Source organism: Danio rerio, chromosome 6 (genome assembly GCF_052040795.2).
Source record: "Danio rerio strain M-AB ecotype USA chromosome 6, GRCz13ab, whole genome shotgun sequence".
Lineage (NCBI taxonomy): Eukaryota > Metazoa > Chordata > Actinopteri > Cypriniformes > Danionidae > Danio > Danio rerio.
Window position 1 is genome coordinate 2,035,001 of NC_141026.1, and position 22,500 is coordinate 2,057,500.

Genomic DNA, 22,500 nt, shown 5'->3' on the forward strand with positions numbered 1-22,500 from the left:
TGACAAAGGTACTGTACATTAAAAAAAGACTCATGTGCTGTGAGCGTAGAGTGTTCTGAGCAGATTCAACATTACAGTGCTGTTGCTAGGCTGTTTTTTTGTTGTTGTCAATGTAATCGAAGGGGTATTTAGTGCAGAAATACTGCTACACACAAGGGTGTTCTGTGTGATTGTGCTATGTTGCTATGCAGTTGTTAGGGTGTTCCGTGTGATGGTATTGTGTTGCTATGCAGTTGTTAGGGTGTTCCATGATTGTACTGTTGCTATGCAGTTGTTAGGGTGTTCCATGATTGTACTGTTGCTATGAAGTTGTTGGGTTGTTCTGTGTGATAATATTGTGTTGCTATGCAGTTGTTAGGGTGTTCTGTGTGATTGTGCCATGTTGCTGTGCAGACATTAGTGTATTCCGTGTGATTGTACTGGGTTGCTATGCTGTTGTCAAGGTGTTCCATATGAGTGTTTTTACATTGCAGTTGTTAGGGTGTTCTATGTGATTGCACTGTGTTCCTATGCAGTTGTTAGTGTGTTCTGTGTCATTGCACTGTGTTCCTATGCAGTTGTTAGTGTGTTCTGTGTCATTGTACTGTGTTGCTATGCAGTTGTTAGGGTGTTCTGTGGGGTACTAAGCTGTTGGTAGGGTGTTCTGTGTGATAGTACAATGTTGCTATGCAGCTGTTGGGGTGTTCCATGTGGTGCTATACAGTTGTTGGGGTGTTCTTTGTGATAGTGTAATGTTGCTATGCAGTTGTTAGGGTGTTCCATGTGGTGCTATGCAGTTGTTATGGTGTTCTTTGTGATAGTACTATGTTGCTATGCAATTGTTAGGGTGTTCTGTGTGATGGTACAATGTTGCTATGCAGTTGTTAGGGTGTTCCATGTGTTGCTATGCAGTTCTTAGGGTGTGCTGTGTGATAGTACTATGCTGCTATGCAGTTGTTAGGGTGTTCTGTGTGATAATACAGTGTTGCTATGCAGTTGTTAGGGTGTTCTGTGTGATAGTACAGTGTTGCTATGCAGTTGTTAGGGTGTTCTGTGTGATAGTACTATGTTGCTATGCAGTTGTTATGGGGTTCTGTGTGATAGTACTATGTTGCTATGCAGTTGTTATGGTGTTCTGTGTAATAGTACTATGTTGCTATGCAGCTGTTAGGGTGTTCCATGTGTTGCTATGCAGTTGTTAGGGTGTTCTGTGTGATAGTACTATGTTGCTATGCAGTTATTAGGGTGTTCTGTGTGATGGTACAATGTTGCTATGCAGTTGTTAGGGTGTTCCATGTGTTGCTATGCAGTTCTTAGGGTGAGCTGTGTGATAGTACTATGCTGCTATGCAGTTGTTAGGGTGTTCTGTGTGATAGTACAGTGTTGCTATGCAGTTGTTATGGTGTTCTGTGTAATAGTACTATGTTGCTATGCAGCTGTTAGGGTGTTCCATGTGGTGCTATGCAGTTGTTAGGGTGTGCTGTGTGATAGTACAATGTTGCTATGCAGTTGTTAGGGTGTTCTGTGTGATTGTATTATGTTGCTATGCAATCGCTAAGATGTTCAAAAAGGTTTTATCAATTCGGATGGCTATGACATGCCTAAGACGTGGTTGCCAGGGTGGTCTAAATAATTGATAGTGTGGTTGCCATGCAGCTGCCAGGGTGTTCCACAAACCTGTCATTCATTATTTGCATTCACAGCCTCGGATTATTAACAAGACACCAGTGATTTGGCCTCTCATTAGCCGAGAAATGAAAAATGATTTATGAACATGAGTTGTGGCGCGTCTGTCTTACATGTGTATGTTATGCTAATTCATTCACCCCGCAGGCTGCAGACGTGCGGTCGATCCACTCGACGAGAGACTGGTGCTTTTGAGCAGCCGGTTAACCTCTCACCGGCGTGGGAAGACGAGCGCTTGTCTAATTAAATAAATCAGAAATGATGCGGCGAGGCTGAAGAGGACATTGTGTTTGAGTGTGTGTGAGCAGCAGATGATCATCACTGGAAAGAGTTAGATTGCATTTACTAATATACTATATAAAGACAACACAGCCACCCACAGCACAACACATGTTTCTATTTCCATGTCTCTCCAAGATTATTCACCACTACGACAACAACGGAAGCCAGCAGTGAAGGCAACTTGAAAAGTAAACAACTTTAATGGAAGCTAAAAATAAATGCAACACGCATAAATAAATAAAGGCAGAAATGCATGCATTACATACAAAATGAATGCATCTGATTACACAGTGCTCATCTTGCTGACATGCACAATTAAGCCAGGGTTTAGAAACAACTGCTTGAGATGACATTTGCTATGTTAATGACAATAAAAACTAATACTGACATAAATATTTTCAATTAATTAAAAATAAATCATTTCAGAGAAACACAGGTCACAGATGAGACTTTCCACTTTGGGGTCACAACAAATTAAAGCGTACAGTTGCAATGTTTAAAGACTTAAAATACTTAATGGTTATTTTTAAATAGAGTCTTTTATTATGTCAAACAATTATTGTTTGAAATATTATATAATTATATAATATAACAACTGCATAGCAACACAGTTCCAACCAATCTAACACCCTATTGCCATAGCAACACATAACAACCACATAGAACAGCCTAACATCTGCATAGCAACACTGTTACAACAAATATAACACCTTAACGATTCCCTAGCCACACAGTACACTCATGGAGAACACCCTAACAACTTCATAGCAACAGTACAACAATATGGAACACCCTAACAACTGCATAGTTACAACAGTTACAACCAATCTAACACCTTAACGGCATTGCAACACAGTACAACCACATAGAACAACCTAACATCTGCATAGCAACACAGTACAGCTATATAGAACAACCTCACATCTGCATAGCAACACAGTACAACCACATAGAACAAACTAACAACTTCATAGCAACAGTACAACTATATAGAACACCCTAACAACTGGAAAGCAACACTGTTACAACCAATATACCACATTAACATCTCTATAGCAACACCGTACAACCACAAAGAACGCCCTAACATCTGCATAGCAACAGTACAACCATAAGGAACACCCTAACAACTGCATTGCAACAGTACAACAATATGGGACACCCAAACAACTGCATAGCAGCACAGTTACAACCAATCTAACACCTTAATGGCATTGCAATACAGTAGAACCACATGGAACAACCGAACATCTACATAGAAACAGTACAATCACACAGAACACCCTAACAGCTACATAGCAGCGGTTACAACCAAGTCCTCATCAACTGTATAGCAACACAATACAACCACATAGAACACCCTAACATTAGCATAGCAACAGTACAACAATATGAAACACCCTAACAACAGCATAGCAACTGTACAAACAAATGGAACCACAACAACTGGATAGCAACATAGTACACTCACACAGAACACCCTAACATCTGCATAGCAACAGAGTACACTCACACAGAACACCCTATCATCTGCACACCAACACAGCGCACTCACACAGAACACCCTAAAATCTGCAAAGCAACAGTACAATATGGAACAACCTAACAGCTGCATAGCAACACAGCACAATCACACAGAACACCCTAACATCTGCATAGCAACACAGTACACTCACACAGAACACCCTAACATCTGCATAGCAACACAGTACACTCACACAGAAAACCCTAACATCTGCATAGCAACACAGTACACTCACACAGAACACCCTAACATCTGCATAGCAACACAGTTCACTCACACAGAAAACCCTAACATCTGCATAGCAACACAGTACACTGACACAGAACACCCAAACAGCTGCATAGCAACACAGTACACTCACACAGAACACCCTAACATCTGCAAAGCAAAAGTACAACAATATGGAACACCCTAACAACTGCATAGCAACACAGTTACAACCAATCTAACACATTAACGGCATAGCAACACAGTACACTCACACAGAATACTCTAACAACTGCATAGCAACACAGCACAATCACACAGAACACCCTAACATCTGCATAGCAACACAGTACAATCACACAGAACACCCTAAAATCTACAAAGCAAAAGTACAACAGTATGGAACACCCTAACAACTGCTAAGCAACACAGTTACAACCAATCTAACACCTTAACAGCATAGCAACACAGTATACTCACACAGAACACCCTAATATCTGCATAGCAACACAGTACACTCACACAGAACACCCTAACAGCTGCATAGCAACACAGAACAATCACACAAAACACCCTAACAACTTCATAGCAATAGTACAACAATATGGACACCCTAAAAACTGCTAAGCAACACAGTTACAACCAATCTAACACCTTAACAGCTCAGCAACACAGTGGAACCACATAGAATACCCTAACATCACCATAGCAACACAGTACAATCACACAGAACACCCTAACAACTGTGTATTAAATTAAAGCCTAAAGTTGATGTTTAAGGATTCAAAATTATATTTTTTATACATATTTTGGTCATTCTTTAATAGTCTTTTAATATGTCATCAAATAATTCCTGCAATAAATATTCCCTAGTTTACCTAAAAATGAAAATTCTGTCATCATTTACTCACCTTTAACAGTTTCAAAGAGTTTTGTTACTCTTTAAACAGATTAGAAAGCTGAAAACCTGTAACCATTGACTTCTAAAGTAAAAAAAAAAATCATACTATAGAAGTCAATGGTTACAGTTTTTCAGCATTCTTCAAAACATCTTCTTTTATGCTTAAAAGAACACAAACAGTGGGAGAGTACACAGTGAGACATTTTATATTTTTTGCATGAACTACCCCTTTAACTTTTATTGATGACTTAGCATTGTGAATTGTTTTGATGCATCAACAACCCACCCACGATCGGCCCACAAGGAAAATCAAGCTATTTACGAACATCACTATGAAGTGCACTTCTCACAGCTATAATAAGATAGTTCAGGTCACACGCCTGTTGCAGTTTCCAGACGCTCTGTGCTTTGAGTCTCATGCATGTTGATTTAGTGATCCTGCTGATGGTTTAATGACCCTGTCCTTCCTCTGACCCCTGCTATTGTGTCCTGAAGCTAAACTGTAGGATGTTAAAACATGGACCCCTGTGTCTGGAAACCCCCAGAGCAATCACATATTAGAATAACAGCACATTCAGACTCATCCGCTCTAAAAGCTTTACACGAGAGACTGATGCACATGAATAGCAGCACAGACACAGAGAATAAAGCAATGCACTAAATTAAATGTTATGGACGCACATACTGCTGATGCCAGATCAGATCTTATATCTTTTTCATTCACAAATCAGTTAAGAGCGAGAGAATAATGCATATTCTAACTCTCATGTTCGTAGAGCTGCCATTAAAATAATATTGCTCTCTTAAAAGACTAATGATTTAAGCCAGCTCTATATCTGCTCTCCTGACACGCACACACACACACACACACACACGCTCTTTCTCACGAGATAAGGTGTAGCGAGTTTCTTCTCCTCTTTTCTGAGCGGCCTGCGGCTACAGTCTCTCTCTCTGTTCTCGTGCTTCATTTTTCTTTACCGTAGTGTCTATTACTGCTGTGTCGCCCTCAAAGCGTAATTAATCATCATTTTTTATCGCTGTCTCCTCTAATTGGTTCTCATCTGAACTCTGCTGCACCTCACACACACACAAGCAAAAATGTGTGCACACGCATGCAAGCACACACACACACACACATGCTGTACCATTGCTGCTCTATTCATTTCTATTGTGCTTTCTGACAGACTGAATAATCTTCATGCAAGATGGATTAAACACTGACAGTCTGCGCTGATGCTGGATGACATTCACCAAGTGTATGAAACAGTGACAGGATCCCAGATTATTGAGCTTCCAATACATTAAGATTTAATATATCAACCACTCTGAAAAATACAGACAATGTCTATTATTAAACGAGAATGTTAATCAGATATTAAAATACAGTAAATGCTGACATACACTCACCGGCCACTTTATTAGGTACACCTTACTAGTACTGGATTGGACCCCCTTTTGCCTTCAGAACTGCCTTAATCCTTCGTGGTGTGGATTTAGCAAGGTACTGGGAATGTTCCTCAAAGATTTTGCTCCATATTGACATGATAGCATCACACAGTTGCTGCAGATTTGTCGGCTGCACATCCATGATGCCAATCTCCCGCTCCACCACATCCCAAAGCTGCTCTATTGGATTGAGCTCTGGGGACTGTGGAGGCCATTTGAGTATAGTGAGCTCATCGTCATGTTCAAGAAAACAGTCTGAGATGATTCACGCTTTATGACATGGTGTGTTATCCTGCTGGAAGTAGCCATCAGAAGATAGAGACACTGTGCTCATGAAGGGATGGACATGGTCAGCAGCAATACTCAGGTAGGCTGTGGTGTTGATGCTCAATTGGTACTAATGGACCCAAAGAAAATCTCCCCCACACCATTACACCACCACCACCAGCCTGAACCGCTGATACAAGGCAGGATGATCCATGCTTTCATGTTGTGGTCAAATTCTGAGCCGAGCATCTGAATGTGTCAGCAGAAATGGAGACTCATCAGAGCAGCAACGTTTCTCCAATCTTCTATTGTCCAGTTTTGGTGAGTCTGTGTGAATTGTAGCCTCAGTTTCCTGTTCTTAGCTGACAGGAGCGGCACCCGGTGTGCTCTTCTGCTGCTGTAGCCCATCCGCCTCAAGGTTGGACGTGTTGTGTGTTCAGAGATGCTCTTCTGCAGAGCTCGGTTGTATCGAGTGCTTATTTGAGTTACTGTTGCCTTTCTATCATCTGGAACCAGTCTGGCCATTCTCCTCTGACCTCTGGCATCAACAAGGCATTTGCGCCCACAGATCTGCCGCTCACTGGATATTTCCTCTTTGTCGGAGCATTCTCTGTAAACCCTAGAGATGGTTGTGCATGAAAATCCCAGTAGTTCAGCAGTTTCTGAAATACTCAGAGCAGCCCGTCTGGCACCAACAACCAAGACACATTCAAACTCACTTAAATCCCCTTTCCTCCCCATTCTGATGCTCGCTTTGAACTGCAGCAGATCGTCTTGACCATGTCTACATGCCTAAATGACAGGTGTGCCTAATAAAGTGGCCGGTGAGTGTATATTATCAGCTCTGGTTGTCCATCTGGTCAAGCTCCAGCGCTTCAGATGACTAGAGGAGCAGCAGGATGATGGAGGAGTGTGTGTTCCTGTGTGGGTCTGTTTCTGACCACTAGGGTGCAAGAAGAGCCTTCATATCCAAACCACAAGAACACAGAGAAACTGAGCGCCAAAGCAAGACAACATGAAGAGCTGATGTCCAAAAACACACCCAATCCAGACAGACATGCTCTGTTTATAAAGCTCAGACGCTGCCAGAGAACTTTCTGCTTCCACTAGCGGACAGCAGGACCAATCCTTCACCATCTGTGCTGCTTCAACTAAACAATAAGACACTGTATGTGTGTGTGTGTGTGTGTGTGTGTGTTTGGACTGAAATACTGTTTTTATCTAACACTCCTCTCGTTAGAACTCATTAGATTAGATCAGTGAGTGTGAGTGTGTGTGTGAGCGTGAGTCTGTGTGTCTGTGTGTGTGTGAGACTCACTGTGGTTTTCTGGCACTGTATGCTGGAGCTGTTGAAGCGCAGCGCCGTCACGCTGTGTGTTTCCCCCTGGATGTGGAACACACACTCGTAGTTCCTCTGTCCGGACTGAGGCTGCGGAAGGTTCCGGGCCGACAGTGTGATCGGCTTGGGGACGCCCACGGGAATGTATATCTCTGTGGACGGCAGGATCTGAGGACAGTCCTGTAAAACACAGAGCAAAACCCATTCATGCAAACACATCTGGAAAGAGGAATCATTCTCTTTAAAACAACACAACCCAGGAAGGACGGTCCAGGTATCGCTCACTCTGATGTGTTTGACGTCTGCTTAAACAGGCCTGATGGGGAACATGTGGGGAAAATGTCAAGCAAAGACCTGGAGGAGAAATGAGCTGGACACAGACAATATCTGGAGAACTTCCCAGAATACATCACTGCTGCACACGCCAGGAATAAAACATGAGTCTGCAAACCCTGACTGGATGAGTGCACGTCAGGCCTGAGGAGCTATAAGGGATTCTGAGGGAAGTCTGTATTGCTTTTTTCCTCTTTATTTTATTTTATTTTATTTTATTTTATTTATTCATTTATATGTTATTATTTTTTAATATTTTTACTTTATTTATTTATTTATTTATATTCATAATTTTTATTTAATATTTTTTTGATTTATTATTTAATTACATTTTATTTATTTTAATTTGTTTTAATTTATTACATTTAAATTTAAATTTGTTTTAATATTCTATTTTATTTATTGTGGAGGAGGTGTTGGTGCTATGTGGAATGTATTATGTCTTTGTTTATATTTGTATTATTATTATTATTATTGTTATTATTAACCATTTAGTCACTAAAATGTATTGTCAATCTGCTCTCTTGGTTGCCATGAAATTTTTTTTTATTAATTATTATTATTTAATTTATTATCATTATATATTTATTGTCATTTAATTGAATATTTAATTAAATTTATTACTTAATTTAAATTATTTTAATTAGTTTTAATTATTTATTAAATACATAATAATTATAATAATAATTATTTATTAATTACATATTATTCTACTTTATTTTATTTTATGTTATTTATTGTGGAGGAGGTGTTGGTGTTTTGTGGAATGTATTTTGTCCTTGTTTATATTATTATTATCTATTTTGTCACTAAAATGTATTGTCAATCTGCTCTCTTGAAGGCCATTTTATATTTTATTATTTCTTTTCTTTTTCTTTTCTCTTATTATTTTTCCATTTTATTTATTATTTTAGATATTTCATTTAAAATTAAATCAAATTTATTTTAATTAGTTTTAATTTATTTTATTTAAATGTATTTGAATTATTGTATTTTTCAAATTTTTTACAAATGTTTTTGTATTGTAAAAATAAATGTATTTTTTATTATATTGTATTTTATTTTACTATTTTTTCATTTTATTACTTGTTATTCTATTTATTATTAATTAAATGTATTTAAATTTGTTCTCATTTTAATTTATTTTAATTATTTAATTATATAATATTTTATTATTATTATTATTATTATTAGCCAGTCACTAAAACATATTTTCAATCTACTCTCTTGACTGCCATTTTACTTTTTTATTATTTATTTTCATTTATTTTATTTTTTCATTTTATTTTTTTATTATTTTATTTTATATTTTAATATATTTTATTTTAATTTATTTTAATTATTTACGCGCATACTATTCCATTTAATTATATTTATTTTATTTATTGTGGAGAAGGTCTATTAATATCAACAGCGTTACAGGTGTGAGTCTGCTATAAGACCAGATATTTCAGTCTGCTAAAGAGCGAGTTCCTGTTCCCCGACCATCATCATCATCATCATCCTGTGTTTCTGAATGACAGCTAAATGAAACCATGAAGTCAGTATTTAAAGCGCTGCGGTTTGAGGAGCACTTCTGAGATCAAGCGGATAAAACCGAGCAGGAAATGATGGATTCCTGGAGGTGTCTAGACAGCAGATTCCTCCTCAAACCAGAGGAAGTTCTGCTGATTTCAGGAGTGTTATTTGTGGAAACAGCGCTGGTTTTGTGACTCCCACACGCCTGTAACCACAGCAGACGGACAGATGGAGATGTTACAGGCACAGGAAGAACGTTTGCTGAGTACAATATTCCAATATGTTCCAGGAGAAAGTTTAGAAACCATACATTTCAAGGAAAGCTTTACAAGTCCAAACAGTCACTGCATCATAATATTTATCTGAATATACACATGCATACTTACGTACATAAAGAACATGCAACCACAAACTCGTTTATTAATAACGGCACCAAAAGCTGCATTTTCTTAAACAATAGGCGAATGTACTGATAAAGCCTCCCCATCTCCCACCGTGAAACATTAATATTTGTTCGAGTGCGCAGGGCCACAGGAACCATTAAAACACAGATCTTCACACCCGAAGCACGAGCACCATAAAATCCACTTTCAGCACAGAAGAAAACAGCTCTGCGCAATAAATGGAAAATGAGCCGTAATACGACTTCAAGAAGCCCATCAGAAAGCCACTGATCATTCTCCAGCCAGAGTGCTGAACTAATTTCAATCTTTAAATTCAATTTATTTAAATTAAATGGCCTCATTTAAATAGTTCTGTGTTAAATTGAATGGAAAGCAAGCGTGGTTTCGATGTCAGGGCTCTTGTGTGTGTGCGATTACCCATCGACATTCTCTCTATATGCATCCTGTGCTCCCTAGTGAGTGCTGTCTACATGAGTGGCCTTTAAAGGGGACCTACTATCCAAAACTAACTTTAATAAGTGGTTTAAACACAATTGTGTGGGAACAGACTGTGAATATAACCAGCTTCTAATGGTAAACATGTATTTGTATAATCAGACTTGATAAAAGCAGTCTGCAGAAACACTTTGATTGACACTTTCCTTTTGTAAGTGTCATTAAAGGGGGAAGCTCCGCCCACTAGTGCCCATCTCTCCCTCATTAGCATAGACAGCAGCCCTGAGTGAGAAGCAGCCATCTATTAGCCATTAGGGTCCAATCCCAGTTGTGGTCCTGGAAAAATCTGTTTCAAGGGCTATCTAGGGATGTGCGGTGAGGTTTGTGGCTGGTAAAACTCTTTTAAAGTCAGATTTACAAACATTTGCATTTCTTTTATCATATCAGCAATATTTCTATAAACATAGAACAATTACTCGGAAATTTATTCCTGCGCTGCAAGAAAACTGGTCGGGTCCTGTGGCAGACACTGATGCACACATTTGACCTTTTTCACACAGATAACGCTAGTCCTGTTATATTTCTGCCACTATGCTGCCACACAGGCACTTGTGACTCCGCCCTTTTCTGAAAAAAATCTCATTTGCATTTAAAGCAAGTGATGCTCTGTATCATAGCAACCGGCTGAAAAAATAAACTCTGGTCTGCATGAATGCTCACAGCTAAGCGTTTCTAAAAGCGCTTCGGTGGATATGCGGCTATAGTGTGCCATTATTCATGTGCAAACCTGACAAATACAATGATTCCCTCTGAATGCAGTGTAGTTCATGATTCACCCCAGTGCATTCTGGGACTGTCTTCTCAGAACACAATACGATTCCATTTTAGTATCCAACAGAAACGAGTTATCTTAAAATACAGCACCGGCTGCTGCCTATCTTTTGGAACAGGCTCCGCATCATAAGCGCCAACCGGGCCTAAAAATACAGTCTAGGTAGGCAGCGCAGCAGCTGAAGGGTACATGTGCTAAAAAAGAGACATACATATAAACCGTGAGAAGATGCAAGAACAAAGACAGAAGACGAGGAGAGAGAGAGAGAGAGAGAGAGAGAGAGAGAGAGGGAGGAAGTAATCAGTCAGATAAAGTCATTTCACTGCACCTCCTTCTCCTCTAGTTTAATTATTCAAAGTGGATTAGATCTGCGCTTCAGCTGCCCAACACATCCCAACCATCAATATTACAGAGAGAAAGAGATAAAACCGGGCGGCGGATATGAACAGAAGACAAAAACGGAGCAAACAAAGCCAAAAGATGACAGAAAAGAGTGAATTCTGTGTCCCAATTCACCTATTATAGGTCCTTAATAGTATTTGAAAATAAAATGAGTGTGTTGCAACTGATAGTATGTAATATGTGCATTCCAAAGTTACCCTGATGATCTACTGTTTCTGGTGCAGATCTGTGTGTATTCTTTTACCCACAATGCACTGCGCTGAGGATGTGTATTTTTATAACAGTATGTTAATGTCGAAGGTTAATGTCCCAAAGTTTGCATGCTCTTCTGTAGCACACTCAAAACTATTTACTTTTGATTAAAAAAGAAAAGCAAATAATTTTGGTTGATGATTTAGGTAGATGAAATGACATTTCGCAAAGTATTGAAACTAGTATTGAAATATAGTGAAATATAAAGGCTAAATAAAAAAAAATATTTAAAAAATGTTTAAGTAAACATTCAATTTAATTAAAACATAAAAACTCAAATAAAATTTTTTAAATAAAAAAATGTATAAAAAATTTAATTAAATTAAATAAAAAACTTTAAATATAATTTAATAAATAAAATAAAATAAAATAAAATTAAATTAAATAAAATTAAATAAAATAAAATTAAATTAAATAAAATTAAAATAAAATAAAATAAAATAAAATAAAATAAAATAAAATAAAATTAAATTAAATTAAATTAAATCAATTAAAAATAAAGTACAAAAAATTACATTAAATTAAATAAAAAAATAAATAAATCGAATAAAATAAATAAATCGAATAAAAAAATAAAAAAATAAAAAATAAATCAAGTTAAATCAAAAATTACAAATTAAATAAAAAAATAAAATAAATAAATGAAATAAATAAATAATATAAAATCACCTCCACTTCACATTGAGTAAAGTTTCTCTTCTTGCTTGCTTCTGCCATTGCTTTTTCGATTGGTTTTGCCAAAGTGGAGTCATTACCATATTTATAAGGAGACAGGGAGGGGCTTTGCGCTCGTGCACGTGCACTCAGTTTCCCATTATGTCAGATGTATAAAGAGAGTATGCATGGGATTCAGCATATGCAGTGTTCCATGCATCTGATTTTTTGTGCGTACGCAATGTTTTGGTATGAATTCAACGCAAGTCTTCGTACACGAGGGCCCAGGTGAACAATTATTCAATATATCCATCCAGCAGTACATCCTTAAACTGTCTGACGCACACTGCTCTCTGGGCTGACTACTGGAGCTCAGATGCTGCAGTGCATGACAGTGTGTGTGTGTAGTCATATGATGTGCAGTTTCAGCGGTATAGTGTGGAAACACCAGAGTGGACGTGGATTGTCCACATGTCATTTTAAAACTAAGAGGTATTACTAGTGTAAACAGGGCCTGAGTGTGTATTTTTCGCAAGTGGGTTGCAGCTGCAATGGTGTGTGGCGTAGGATCGTGATGGCGGCTCAGCATCGTGATGTCTATCAGAAATTAGCAATGGCATCATCTATTAATCCAACCCTATTGCAGAATAACCAAATACTGCAATGTTCGATTTTTCCAATGTCGAGCAGCCGTAGTAAGCAGTGTATCTTTTAAAGAACAGAATGATGGGATAGCACCATTTCGTCAACATGATAAACACACTCTCTGGTCTTATCCTCCACAGGAGATCAGGTTTCAGATGAGGACAGACTTCACAGCGCAGTGATAAACACACACCAGCGTCAGCTTTCAGCGTCCACACAAATCAACACACACACATACACATACACACCCCATCATCATTACAACTGCGTCTCAAATGCTGTTTGCAGAGCATTACTGTGCCACGTGAAGCACCTGTGATGTAATGCGTCCAATATTAAATTAGCATAAGGGGCGTGGCTTGTTTGCATGCATTTGATTCGCTCAGGATGAAATATGAGGATTTTTTTTCTATTTATTTTCATAAATGTTGCATGCAAAGAAATTTAATTTCATGTTTACATTTTAAATAAGAAGTCTGAGGGGGAAAACTATGCATTATGAGTGCAATGTAAATACTTATGCTAAACTAAAATGTATTAATTTCTTCCCACAAACGACTTTTATTTTATGTCTGTCATCCTTAAAATTGATTTGATTTTTAATTGCATTAAATAGATGTATAATATTACAAACCATTTGTATTTTATCCCTTAAAGCACAACAGTGTGATCACAAGTGAGTGTTAGTTTTAGGATGCGTCTCTTACCTCAGACATGTTCACTCGTCCCTCTTGAAAGGAGCAGTCGTTTGCGTTCTGAGTGCACAGATGTCTGTATTTACACCAGTGGCATGGAAAAGAGCCGTTCACACACGACAAACACCTGAAGAACAGAAAAAAACAGACTTGGTCAGACACACACACACACACACACACAAGAAATGCATATAACATATACATGCGTCCTTCACTTTGACCTCATTCACTCTCATACTGCACGTGAAATAATCCCTCGTTCCCTTCAAACATCCACTTTATTATGTGCTTTAAGAGGGAAGGTGAGGGATGACAAAAGAGAGAGAGAGAGATCAAGACGAGACCGGGATTTCCCATTAAAACATGAAGACTGTAGATAGAAGAGAGAAGCTCTGCATACAGTCTACTTAGACAGCTGCCTGCAGAGGACACCACGGTGACTAAAGTAATGGTTCTAGACCAGGATGATAACTGCATCAATAACAATGAAAGTAATTTTTATACAATTGGTACAATCGGTATGTATTCATTATCATTATTATTATTATTGTTTTTTTATTATTATATGGTATGGTCTTTAATGGTATTATTATTTCAGTTATTATTATTATATTTGTTATATTTGTTATATATATATTTTTATTATTATTATTATTATTGTTGTTGTTATTATTATTATTATATTTGTATTATTATATTCATTATTATTATTATTATTTTTATCATCATCATTATATGGAATTGTCTTTAATGTTATTATTATCATTTTATTTATATTTATTATGCTCATTATAATTATGATCTGTATTTCTATTATTAATACATTTATTTGTTATTTATTATTATTATTATTTTTATTATTATTATATGGTATTATCTTTAATGTTATTACTATTATTGTTATCTCAATTATTTTATTATTAGTAGTAGTTGTTGTACTATTATATTATAATTATGTTTATTTATTGTTATTTATTTATTTTTATTATTATATTATATTTATTAATATTATTATTTTATCTTTACTATTATTATATTATTATTATTACTATCATTATTACATTTGTATTATTATTATTACTATTATTATATTCAGTTATTATTATTATTATTATTATTATAACTATTAATATTATTATTATTATTATATGTTATCTTCTTTATTATTATTATTGTATTTTATCGTCTTTACTAATGTATTATATTATTATATTTTACTATTTTTCCCATTATTATTATCAATATTATTATTACCATTGTAATATTTTACTTTGAATAAATTATTATTATTTTAAATACTTAACATTAGACAAAATAAAAAAATAAAGTGATGAAAAGTTTTTATATTAGCATGACAATTTTATTTTTGCTCATTCTGTAAAGCTGCTTTCTCTGCAACGTCTGTCTAATAACTTCATTTGTAATCTGAAAATCGCTAATTATTAATAAGCAGACAAACGGAAATTAAGTAGCGTATACACTATAAATGATTCAGGAAAGGCAGATGGATATAAACAAGTAAATTAATACTAATGATTATAATAATAATAAAGTGTAATTAGGATTCTTCTCGGTATATAATGGATTTTCTCTTGCTTTCAAACCTGTTTCGCAGTTATTTCTTGATCCATGCAGTTGATTAGTGTGTGTGTGTGTTTGTGAGTGTGTTTTGTGACATATCAGGACACAAATCTGTATAATGACATGGGTATGACACAGGTATTACAAAAAGGAGGTGAAATATGAGGACATTGGTGGAGTCCTCATTTCTCAAAAAGCTTATAAATCACACAGAATGAGTTTAAAACGTCTCATTGTTAATTAGATTCAGTTTCTCAGACACTCTAAAGCCATGGGAGGATTCTGACCACAATATAAAGCCATTTGTTTCAATTATTCAGTATTAAGTCCAGCGCTTTGTTCAGTCTGTGACATTAATCGATGCTTAAGGACAAAGAGCTCTGACCTCATCACTGTTTAAAGCCTCAGCTCTAATTGACCAATCAGCTGCTCTGTCGAGAACAGCTGTCCAATCACAGATGAGGAATGATTGCTTAATGAAATTTCAACGCTTTCAGCCTTACAGAGGATTCGACTGTGTTTCCAGATCAATTAGGAAATACTGATTTATAATATATATTAGATCATTCTGATTTAAATCATCCTTATAGTTATAAATATATATATTTTTTTTGCTCAATGTATACATTTTTTCAGGCAAGAGTTATTTATTTACTTCTGATGTTATTAACAAACAAAACAATCTTTATAAAACCATAAAGACAAATTAAAATATCTATAACAATTGCAAGAAATGATAAAAAAAATTATGTTAAACATTAAAAAACTTTGTGTTTCAGTATATAAATATACGCATAAAGAAATAAATGCATAAAGAAAGATATACAAAAAGAAAGAAGGATAGATAGAACGATAGATAGAACTATAGAATGACAGACGGACGGACGGACGGACGGACGGACGGACGGACGGACGGACGGACGGACGGACGGACGGACGGACAGACGGACAGACAGACAGACAGACAGACAGACAGATAGATAGACAGACAGATAGATAGATAGATAGACGGATAGATTGATGGATGGATGGATGGATGGATGGATGGATGGATGGATGGATGGATGGATGGATGGATGGATGGATGGATGGATGGATGGATGGATGGATGGATGGATGGAAGGAAAGAAAGAAAGAAAGAAAAAAAGAAAGAAAGAAAGAAAGACAGAAAGAAAATACATAATAAAGGAAAGAAATGCATGAAGAAAGAAAAGAAAGCAAACAAACTCAAAAACTACAAATAATAATTGAAAAGAAATGAAACATTTGAAACAAATGAAAGCGGATGAGGACATCAGTGATTAAGCAAAAGCGATTCTTTATAAAGCTGCTGGTATAGTTAATCACGCACTGGGTTTTTCATTAAAGTTTTAAAAACGTTTCACGAGCATTTGAGTTTAACCAATGTACAACCAGATCCTGCAGGATTGTGGCATTTCCGAGTCTCATGAGGAACCAAAGCACATGTGCTTAAGTGTGTGTGTGTGTGTGTGTGTGTGTGTGTGTGTGTGTGTGTTTAGGTAATGATCCCCCATCGAGGCACCATTTGTCAGTCTGTTAAAGCTGCGTCTCCAGAGACTCATAATCTGCTAATCAGCATGAATAAATGCAGAGGGTGGTCATGATGGAGGACAAATGATTACAGGTGACACACACACACACACGCATACACACACGCATACACGCACACACACACACACACATGCGCACGCACGCACACACGGATACATACATACATACATACATATAACAACCACATGTGAGATGTGTTTACGTGAAAAATCTATAAATAATCTATAAATGTCACAGTCGTAAGTATGGAGAGACAACTGAAAACAAGTCTATAAGAGAACACGTTTAACATGTTTTACGCTACATTACTGGTAAAAATATTAACTAGAGTGATGAAAATCTGATTTTGCAGGGATATTTGTTTTTTTTTATCTGTTATCTGTCTTTTATAATGTAGTTCTCTCAAAACGTATGGCACTATTTGCTTGTGTTTTGCAGAAAAAAACGCATAAAACTTCTCAAAACTTTCTCAAATCTCAAAACCTTTACTCTTGAATGTGGGCGGGAATGTGTTTATATTATTGTTTTTAAAACCAAAATATACTTTTATATAACTACTTCCTAAAACCAGAAAATAAACTATAAAATATGATTATATTATTATGTCTAAAACCATTAAATACCATAAATATACCATAAAATACTTTCATAGTATTGTCCAAATCCATAAATATACCATACAATACTTGGATATTATTGTCTCAATCTACAAATATACAATAAAAATTTATGTTATTGTCTAAATCCATAAATATACCACAAATTTACCATAAACCTTTAATATTATTGTCTAAATCCATTAATATACCATAAATATACCATAAACATTTAATATTATTATCTAAATCCATAAATATACCACAAATATACCATAAACCTTTAATATTATTGTCTAAATCCATAAATATACCACAAATATACCATAAACCTTTATTATTGTCTAAATCCATAAATATACCACAAATATACCATAAACCTTTAATATTATTGTCTAAATCCATAAATATACCACAAATATACCATAAACCTTTAATATTATTGTCTAAATCCATTAATATACCACAAATATACAATAAAACTTTAATATTATTGTCTAAAATCAATCAATATACCATAAAAATACCATAAAACTTTAATATTTTTGTCTAAATTCATTAATATACCAGAAATATACCACAAACCTTTAATATGATTGTCTAAATCCATTAATATATCATAAATATACCATAAACCTTTAATATTGTAGTCTAAATCCATTAATATACCAGAAATATACCATAAAATACTTTCATAGTATTGTCCAAATCCATAAATATACTATAAAATACTTGGATATTATTGTCTCAATCTACAAATATACCATAAAACTTTAATATTATTGTCTAAATCCATAAATATACCACAAATATACCATAAACCTTTAATATTATTGTCTAAATCAATCAATATACCACAAAAATACCATAAAACTTTAATATTTTTGTCTAAATTCATTAATATACCAGAAATATACCACAAACCTTTAATATGATTGTCTAAATCCATTAATATATCATAAATATACCATAAACCTTTAATATTGTAGTCTAAATCCATTAATATACCAGAAATACTTTAATAATGTTTCTAAAACCATAAATAAACCCTACAAAACTTCAATATGATTATCTAAAACCATTAATATACCATAAAACTTTGATATTATTGTCTAAATCTGTTATTATAACATTTAATCCACAAATATACCAAAAATACTTTGATATTATTGTCTAAATCCATTAATTTACCATGAAATACTTTTAATGTGTCTAAAAACATAAATATACCATGAATACACCATAAAATACTTTTATACTATTGTCTAAAACCACAAATATATCAAAATACTTTGATATTAATGTCTAAATCCATTATTATGCCATGAAATACCTTTATATTGTCAAAAATCATAAATAAACCATAACATTTTTATACTATTGTCTAAAACCATTAATATACCATACCATCATTGATATTATTGTCTAAAACCACAAATACACCATAGTTTTATATTGTCTAAATACCATTAAATACTTTTATTTAATTCTTTCTAAAACCAAACTGATTGTTATAGTGGATCATCTGAAATGATTGGGAGCATGATTCAGCCTGAGCATCCATCAATCACACTGTGCTTTTCATTCAGCTCTTTCATCAAATATTCATCTCCACTTGATAACTCTGCTCCAGCTTGTCTTTCTGCTAGTGTCTCCTCGCTCCAGCACTCACAGTAACCCGTCCAATCTGCTGCGGCTGAGACCGAGATGTCTTTAAATAAGCAGCGCAGAGATAATAATAAAGCTGACCTTATTTCTCCTGCTGACCCCTGCACCACAATCCCCACAGAGAGAGAGGGTTTAATCCCGTCCCGTCTGGAGCCACTGATGTGGGCCGTCCTGCGCTTAAGCCCCTCACACTGATCAGCATAAACCCCTCACACAGACACACACAGGGTCCCATACACACGCAAAAATGTTTAAACACTCACACAAACAGACACACACATCGTCCCACACACACAAAAAATTTACACAGACACACACAAACATAGACACTGACAGACACACACGAATATCTTTACACACACACACACACACACACACACACACACACACACACACACACACACACACACACACACACACACACACATCATCTCATACACACTAGACGGATATAATATTTAAATATTTAAACACAAACACACACACACACACACACACACACAAACACACACACACACACACACACACACACACACACACACACATCATCATCATCTCATACACACTAGACGGATAAAATATTTAAATATTTAAACACACACAAACACACACACAAACAAACACACACACACACTCACACACACAAACATTGTCCCACACACACAAAAATGTTTACACACACACAAACATAGTGCTACAGAGACAAAACTCTTCACACACACACTGTCACATACACAAACGCGCGCACATTCTGACTCAAACAAAGACCTCAAGTGCACACAATCTCACACAGATTGTGCACACACACACACACAACACACATTTACAGGCCCAGACAAAGACACAAGCACAGTAACACACACACACACAAACTGACAAACACACCTTACACACACTCACACAAATCCAAATGCACATAAACACACCTCACATGCACACACACATGCATGCATTCAAACACACAAACCCACATACACACGCAAAAATGAACATGTGCATGGTCTCACAAACACACACACAACCTCACATACAACACATGCACACACGCTCATGCATGCTCTCACACACTCATTCAAATACAGCATATGCACGCACACACACATAAAGTGGGAACTGCATATACCTGCACACATCCTAAAACACCCTCACATACGCAACATGAATGCTCACATACACATTTACACACACACACACACACGCACATATGCACATGCATGTGCACGGTTGCTCACACACGCACACACACACACACACACACACACACACACACACACACGAGGAGCTGAAATCGAACCCTTTAATTTTCTCGGCTCCCATTAAGACGCAGCTCTGGACACTGAACACCTCTGACTGTCCATTTGGAGGATCTCACACACACACACCATCAGCTCAGGTTTCAGCCCAAAAACACAAGGAGACTCCATTTTGCAGGATAAGAGAATTAAGCTGATTTCTAGAGCCGGTAAGATGATCTGCACCGCCATTAGATTATTGTCACGAGAATCATCCACATTTTCCTAAATTCTCATTATAATGCAGCGCTCGACCGTGGCTTATAAAGAAAAAAAACATTGCATTGATCATCCCTGAGCGGCACGGTGGCTGGTTCGAGTCCCGGCTGGGCCAGTTTGCATTTCTGTGTGGAGTTTGCATGTTCTCCCCAGTGTTGGCGTGGGTTTGCTCCGGTTTCCCCCCACAGTCCAAACACATTGGCCATAGTTTATGCGTGTGCATGGGTGAATGAGTGTGTATGGGTGTTTCCCAGTACTGGGTTGCAGCTGGAAGGGCATCCACTGCATAAAACATATGCTACATATGTTGGTGGTTCATTCCGCTGTGGTGACCCCTGATAAATAAAGAGACTAAGCTGAAGGAAAATGAGTGATTGAATCATCCCTGAAAATAACAACTATATATGCATTATTATAAAGGACGTATTTTGTAAAAAAATCAGCTAAAACATAAAAATGATCAGCTTTTGAATGGAGTAACTCAAGTTAAAAATATGAATTTAATAACATTCTAGATGAAAAGGCAGTGTATGATGATAAACCCCATAAATATCTGTGGGGAGATGTTCATCTCCACAACAAAAGCCTTAAAGGGCATCTATTTTACCTCTTTTGCAAGATGTTAGATGCGCCTTTGTCATCTTCTTTAGTGTCTGTAAATTTCAGCTGAAAATACCCATCAGATTATGTACTATAGCCTCCAGAATCTGCCCTTTCTGCTGTCTGAGTACAGTGGAGCTGTTTTTGTAGCCTGTGGCTTTAAATGCAAATGAGCTGCCTCACCCCGCCCACTACTCCCATATGCGTGTCTGCTTCTCATCATGCGTTACAACCTCCCGCTCTCCCTTATGAAGGCATGCTGACAGGCACGTGGAAAGACCCAATACACAAAAACCGCTACCTGCTGCTCAGAGCTATAAAATAGCAACTTATGAAAGGTCTAATAAATAATCGGATGGGTGTTTTGAGCTGAAACTTTACAGACACATTCTGGAGACACAAAAGACTTATATTAAATCTGGAAAAATGGGTAAAATAGGTGCCCTTTGAATGCAAATGAGCTGCTTCTCCCCGCCCACTGCTTCCATGTGCGTGTCTGCTTCTCATCATGCATTACATCCAAGTTGCAACCTCTCACTCTCCCTCAAAAGCAAATACGGAAGTGACTGAAACCGCAATTCATGGAACTTCCGCTAGTCCTGGCTCCATATAGAGCAGATTTCTATCAACCCCACTGTTAAAAATGGCCGACTTTACAGCAGAAATAAGCTGCTTACAGCCTGCTACAAAGAACGATTTTGCTTGATATAGCTAATATTACTCTTCATGACAGCTGTGAGGGGGTGAATTATTTTATAACCCATCATTTTGTTTATATTAAGTCTGCATAATTAAGGGCGTGGCCTCTTGAGTGACAGCTAGGTCTCGCTGGTCTCATCACCTCAGCTGATTCCGGCTGATTAGCTGCTGAACTCTGCATATACATCGTATTTCTGTTTTGTTTAAAGGGCATCTACAGGGACAATCTACTCTTCAAGCTGTTTGGACAGACATCTGTGTAGGTATAGTGAATATACTGTCATATTGGGAGGAGATTAAGGCATGCTGACAGGCACGTGGAAACAGTGGGCGGGGAAGACTAGCCTTAAAGGCCCAGTACACAAAAACCGCTACCTGCTGCTCACAGCTATAAAATAGAAACTTATGAAAGGCATAATAAATAATCTGAGCTGAAACTTTACAGACACATTCTGGAGACACAAAAGGCTT

The 22,500-nt window shown here is 36.4% G+C and overlaps 1 protein-coding gene across 3 annotated transcripts in view; it reads right to left on the bottom strand.

Moving 5' to 3' along the window:
- The window catches only part of plxna1b (plexin A1b), a 744,633-nt gene that overhangs the window by 64,017 nt on the left and 658,116 nt on the right, over window positions 1–22,500 (bottom strand). For all 3 annotated transcript variants that reach the window (XM_087255665.1, XM_087255664.1, NM_001110010.1), the window contains 2 exons: window positions 13,815–13,929; window positions 7,612–7,812 (listed from right to left, as the gene is read on the bottom strand). In XM_087255665.1, the coding sequence (XP_087111791.1) occupies window positions 7,612–7,812; window positions 13,815–13,929 (316 nt within the window). The remainder of the gene's footprint in view (window positions 1–7,611; window positions 7,813–13,814; window positions 13,930–22,500) is intronic.